Below are 6160 nucleotides of genomic sequence, written 5' to 3' on the forward strand. Positions count from 1 at the left end.
TTCCTGCCCCTCTGATGTCCTACAATCACAAAGAGCCACTGAAAGTGTGAAACACGCTCTCCCTTGGGGCAGCAGTGGTGACTCCTTTCCTAAGGCGCCAGCCCCGTGTGCACAAGCAGAAGCTCCTGGAGAGTGTGATTCCCTCTTCTTCGGGTACGGGTTTCCATGCATTTGGACGCCAGCAGGAGCACCACGGACATGAACTCTACTGAACTCTGCGAGCTGACAGTCCCATAGCAGACCATGTCACTGAAGCTCCCGGAGGCGTGCAAGGCGGTCTGGCAAGCGCACACACCTCCCCGCGGGACGCGGTTTCAAGCACGACAGGCCTCCGCATGTCCCAAGGACCTGGACCCCACAGGAGGCAGGATTTCCCAGGTCTCAGGCTCTGAGACCCTCACTCCAGCGGGGCGGCAACAATCCACAAGAGCACGCCATTCCGAGGAGCGAGAAGCCAGGACTCCGTGGCCAGGGGGCACACAGGCAGGAGAGAACTCTCCTCAGCCTGAAGAGAAGCAAGGCGGGCTCTCTGGCCGGCGCGAGAGGGAGCAGATGCAGGCCTGAGGGCAACAGCAGGGATCACTAGGGTCCTGCTGTCAGATATCTGGCAGGGGTGGGCTGGGGTGGGCTGGCCCCAGTGTGAAGAACAGAAAAGGAAGAGACGATGCCGGCAGATGTCAGTGGGGTGTATTTGAGGTAAACTGTGGTCTCAGATACGCAACGCATGTGGGTGTTGTCAAAAAGAACCCAACACAAGGCTTCTCGTGAGTTCTAAGGAAAGGCCCAGCTAAGTTTTTGGTCCTGGTGAGATTTTCCTCATTTTACAAGCAGTCATTCCAAACACTAAAGCAGAGGTCTGTGAGGAGGGCTGGCTGTCCTCTCTTCTGCTAGAGTCCAGCAAGGTTCCCGACAAGCCCAGGCCAACAGCATGGTCAGGCCGGGAAGCCTGGCCCCTGTGCTGGTGGGATCCAGGCACGGGGGGGTGGGGGGCGGGGCCTACTCAGGAGCCACATCTGGACATGGCACATGCTAGGAGGGATGACCAGGAATGTCCAGGGAGTAGAAGTCCCCATGGCTGAGGGGAGCTTCGCCCATCCTGCTGCTGGTGCCGCACCTGTTCGGCCTGAGCCTCGGCCACGGGGAAAGCCGGGCCGGCTACTCGCTGAGGAGACGGACCCCTGGCTCTGCACCCGCCTGGAGCTTTCAGATGCACTGCTCCTCATCTCTGTCATTCAGGAGCAGAGACCACTTGTCCCCACGGTCATCAGCCGCAGCACTGTGTCGAGACAGCTTGTCGGACTTCAGGGAGGACAGAGACACCTGGCTGATGAAGCTGACCTGGTCCCAGGGCGTGGCCCTCGGGGAGTCCCGTCGCCGGTCATCCATGCCGATGTGCACGCTCACCTGCGACGCCGTCAGGGGCTTCATGCGGCCCTGGGCCTGCGCCTCATACCTCTCCAGGTCGGGCTTCTTATAGCTGCCAAGCGAGAATCCGGGAGCATTTGAGCCATTGTGGGCATAGGGGGTTTTTTTTGTTTTTTGTTTTTTTTGAAGGATGGCGAAGAGCTCTCACCAAAGTCTTTCAATAACATATGGTATGGAAACCCCATGGATTTTAGGATTTTTAAAGGAGAGGGTATCGAGCTCCTAGGGTTCAGGTAAAGTTCGCCTGATTGAGAAACTTCCCATCCAAATGCCCGGCACAGTGTAGGCTGCCGTTAACTTTTGTTAAATGAAAGCACGAATAAACGTCTTTTCAAAAAAGGACAACTGATAATACACGAGGACCGCACGTGTACGTGGCATTTACACGAACAGTGCAGATGGCTGGGAGGTGCTGAATGACCCCCTCGTGGCGCTGGTCAGGTCATGACGCACACCTGCCGCGGTGCACTGGGCACCTGCGCCCAGCACCTGCCCATCGCTAGCCCACGGGGCGGCTGGGTGGGGGGAGAAGTGAGCACCTAGTGAGCACCGCCTGTGGTGCGCGCTCCCGCCTCGAGGGACTCACCACTTGAGCTGCAGCGATGAGAGAACCACAGACACGGAGGAGGCCGCCATGGCCGCCGAGCCCATCCACGGCTGTAGCACGATGCCGATGGGCATGAAGACCCCTGGCCAAAGGAAGGACGACACTCACGCCACAGCTCAGAGGAGACGGTCCTCACCTTGGGCTGCCCCCTGTGAAGTTCCCCATCTTGGGGCGGCTCAGAAACCCCCACTGCCATGTCATGACCATGTGCCCACACGCCTCTGAAGTAGGCGGTCTCAGAGCTGGGCAGGGGGGTGCTGTCTAGGGGACTGGGGCCTCCCACCCACCCTGGTCTACCTGGGATAGTCCACAGGGGGCATCGTGGGTTTCAGGGGGAGCTGCAAGGGAACATGGAATCCCAGGGACCATCTTTGCAGCTTTCGTTTACCTTCAGAGACTTAGAAAGTGGAGAACATGATAAAATCAACTCTTTCTAAAATGCTTCTGCCCCGCCAGCCGGCCAGGCAGCCAGGCAGCCAGCGAAGTGGGCTACTCATTAAGTTGGGCAGAAACCCGGCAGGCAGAGAGAAGCCTTTCTGGCCGGCAGCTGGAGTCAAAGGTAACCTAGCAGGGGAGAGCCACCCTACCTGCGGCAATGGGTATTCCGATCAGGTTATAAATCAACGCCAGCACCAGATTGAGGCGTATTCTCCAGACGGTCCTCTTGGACAGGTGAATGCTAGCCACCACATCGAGCAAATCGTTCTGTAGGAGGAACACACGGTCAGTCAGGAGCTCTGTCCCGCGGCCCTCACCGCTTCCACAACCGGGACAACAGGGCACGAGAAGATACAGCCGAGCTTACTCTGATGAGGACAACGTCAGCAGCCTCAATGGCGACGTCCGTGCCTGTCCCGATGGCAATGCCCACATCGGCCCGGGCCAAGGCCGGTGAGTCATTGACCCCATCTCCCACCATGGCGACCTTCTTCCCTTCATTCTGGAGCTCCTGGACCTTGGCCACCTTGTGAGAAGGCAGGACCTCTGCAAAGACCTTGTTGATGCCAACCTAAAGGGAAAGGAAAACAGTCATCGAAAGAGAAATACATGCCAACCCCTGGTGTTGGCAAAGGATAGTGACCAGCAGCAGAAACCTGTGCGGCATCCTGCCCCCACTCCCTCCGGCCTCCAAGCCCAGTCAGCGATGTCAGTCACCAAACCCTAGATCCCAGGGCATGCCATCGCCGTGCCCCACTTCCATGGTGGCTTTAGTTCTCCCTGCCCACCTCCCGGCCTCCCAATCCTCCTCCCTATCCCCACCGTGGTCTTTCCAGAACAGTGGTCAGCTGGTCACGTTACTCTCCTGCTTAAAGACCCAGCGGAACTCACTTCCTCTGGGATGACATCCACACTCCTCGGTCTGCCTCCCAAGCCTCTCTGGACCTGGTCTCTGCCCGCCTCCAGCCCTCACTGCATTCTGCCCCTTTCAGCTTCCTGCAGTTCTCCAGCCCTTGCCGTGGTGCTCATGCTGCCTGCTCTGTCCTGGAAATGTCAGCTTCCCTTTCTCCAACCTTCTCCCTCTTCTTCAAACGACCACTCCTGACTCAAGCATTTCCTCCCCTGGGAAGGTGGCTCCAGCCCCTGCCACGCTGGGGTCAGTTGGCGGCTCCCACGTGTCCTGTGCACTTTTCTGTTGCAGAAGCGAGCACTCAATTCCAGCCTGGCCACTGGTCACCCTTCCCCCGAGGACAGCGAGCTGCCGGAGCGCAGGCGCCCTCTTCACTCCTCTCTGGAGCCTGTCACATGGATGGTGCTTAGTAAGTACTCACTGAATGGATAAGTAAGTTTTAACCAGGAAAGGAGGCAGTACTCAACAAGTCCATCATTAGCAAGGAAGGCCGCGGAGAGGTACCGCTGCTTCCCTTGTAAGAAGCAGTTCACTTGCAAAAGCCTATGGTGTACACACGTTTGGGGAGGGTGTGTAATTCCAGGAATTTGCACGGGAGGCCTCGCCGTGTGCGGGGTCAGGCAGGCATACAGCACGCACTTGGAAGTGAGGGACTCAGCTGTCTGTCCCCCGCACAGGGCGTGAGAAGAGCTGAGCGGACAAATCGTTCCCTTAACACAAAGCCTCGGAAGTCGTGTGTTTTAGCTCTCGAGCCATGATCTTTGTTTTTGCCCCATTGGAAAGACAGATAGAGAGAATGCTGGAATTGCGTTTTCCAGGGCAGCAGCCTGTCCTGAGTTCAGACATCCAGGCCCCAGGGACATGAGCTTGGCGACGGCAGGACAGTGGTCTCCCGTGGGACGCCACACAGCTCGGGACAGAGCAGAGCGGGCGGAGCGAGACGCACCCGGCGAGGGGAGGCCAGAAGCAACGTGGAGCGCTCGGAGTACTGGCGCTTCCTATGTTTCTTCAAACTGCTCCGGGGAGCTTAAAAGCAATTTCAAAGGGGGACGATCCCCCGCCCCCGGTCCCTGGCACACACCTGGGTGGCAATGGCTCTGGCTGTCCTCCGGTTGTCCCCTGTGATCAGAACCACGTCCACACCCATGCTCTTCAGCGTGTGCACGGCCAGGGCTGCCTCCTGCTTGACTGCATCCGCGATGGCGATCATGGCGCAGAGCACGCCTGCAGGAGACACCCTCGGTGAGGCCACAAGGGCGAGCACCGGGCAGCCCGGGGGCCAAAGGAGGCTGTGCTACCGGAAACAGTTTCCAGAGTGGAACGTCACATGTGAACAACAAAATGCCAAGTTATAGAACATAACCCGGTTTTTATTTTGTTTTTTTTAAAAATGACCTACATTTACAGGTGCATACAAAAGTCTGGAAGGAATATGAAACGTTAACGGTGGCTCTCTAAGGGGTAGGACAAGGAGTCATTGCATTTTCTTCTTTATAGCTCTCAGAATCTTCCCAATTTCCTGCAAGGAACAACTATTACTTTGCAGAGTGCCTGGCTCATAATAATAATACATGTTAGCCATTAAGATATGAGAAATAGAATGAATACAGTAAATGTTACTGAAAAGTGACGAGTGTCCAAACAGAAAATCAGTCCTTCCTTTTTCTCTCCCTACAGAAAGCATTTGTTTGGGGGGCGTCTGTTGGAGCGCATCTTCAGAGAGTGAGGCAGGAAGGCACTCGAGGACTGAGGTGTGGCAGAGCAGGTGCGGGGGAGGGGGGTGAGAGGGCACGGTGCCTCCAGCAGAGCTGGTTCTGATCTGAGCAGCCGAGGGGACTGCAGGTGTATGAGGGCTTCGGAAAGGACATGGCGGAGTGAGCAGGAAAAAAAGAGTGGGAGACATATTTAACATATTTAGTTGAAGCATTAAAAATAATAATTTATGTTGCTTATCTGCATACAGTTTTACTTCTATAAGCAGAAACTACCATTAACAAGGTAAGATTCCAATCATCTGAGGTGTAAAGGCCCAGACACACTATCTTGGGGAGCTCTGCGGAGGGGCAGCAATCTCACTACTTAGGACCCTATGGGTGAACCTCCTGGACAGCGAGCTACTGCTGTGTGTGCAGTGATGGAGGAGGAGGAGGGTGACGGAACCGCTGGCTTGGACAGAAGCAGACAGTGATGGCGAAGGCAGCCGAGCTGCCTCACTCTCGGGTGGGAGTATGGACAGAGCGAGAGAGGACCTCCGGACCGAGAATGAAGTGAGAAACTGGCAAGGCAACCTTTTGGAACACAGAATTTAACAGAGAGGAAGATTTATTAGGGGAAAAAAAAAAGGAGAAAGTCTATTTTTGCCAGATAGCCCCAAGAAACTCCACTGCTGAGAGCAGAAGAAGGCGAGGGTGGGGTGGTACCGTCAATGGCCACCAGGATGGCCGTCTGGCCTTTCATCTCATGATCTGTCATCGCATCACTGATGTCGCTGGAAATGGTTAGGCCGTTGCGCCTCATCCATTCGCGGTTCCCAATCAGCACAGAGAAGGTCTGGGGGGTCGCATCTGTTCAAAAGAGTTTGTGGTTATTCCCAAACAGTCCAATTTTACTATGAGAAAGGACTAAAAACCATGGAATCCTTTTAACAGCAAAAAGTCCCGTGTAACTGTTTTGAAACACAGTAGCTAGCAAGCACTTCTCCTAACACCACCCTTAAAGGACCAGGGAAACAGTAATTAACGTGTGGAACGTTGCGGGGGGGGGGGGGGGGGGGGGGGGGG

The 6160-nt window shown here is 55.9% G+C and overlaps 1 protein-coding gene across 1 annotated transcript in view; it reads right to left on the reverse strand.

The window, feature by feature from the left end:
* Nucleotides 1-1203: 1203 nt before the first annotated feature.
* The window catches only part of ATP7B (ATPase copper transporting beta), a 71886-nt gene continuing 66929 nt past the window's right edge, over nt 1204-6160 (reverse strand). Inside the window, exons 17-22 of the mRNA XM_032403091.1 lie at nt 5801-5944; nt 4462-4604; nt 2838-3041; nt 2620-2737; nt 2012-2114; nt 1204-1477 (exon numbers count right to left, since the gene is read on the reverse strand). Coding sequence (XP_032258982.1) covers nt 1204-1477; nt 2012-2114; nt 2620-2737; nt 2838-3041; nt 4462-4604; nt 5801-5944 — 986 coding nt within the window. The remainder of the gene's footprint in view (nt 1478-2011; nt 2115-2619; nt 2738-2837; nt 3042-4461; nt 4605-5800; nt 5945-6160) is intronic.

The sequence above is a fragment of the Phoca vitulina genome, unplaced genomic scaffold (genome assembly GCF_004348235.1).
Source record: "Phoca vitulina isolate PV1807 unplaced genomic scaffold, GSC_HSeal_1.0 scaffold5, whole genome shotgun sequence".
Taxonomy (NCBI): Eukaryota; Metazoa; Chordata; class Mammalia; order Carnivora; family Phocidae; genus Phoca; species Phoca vitulina.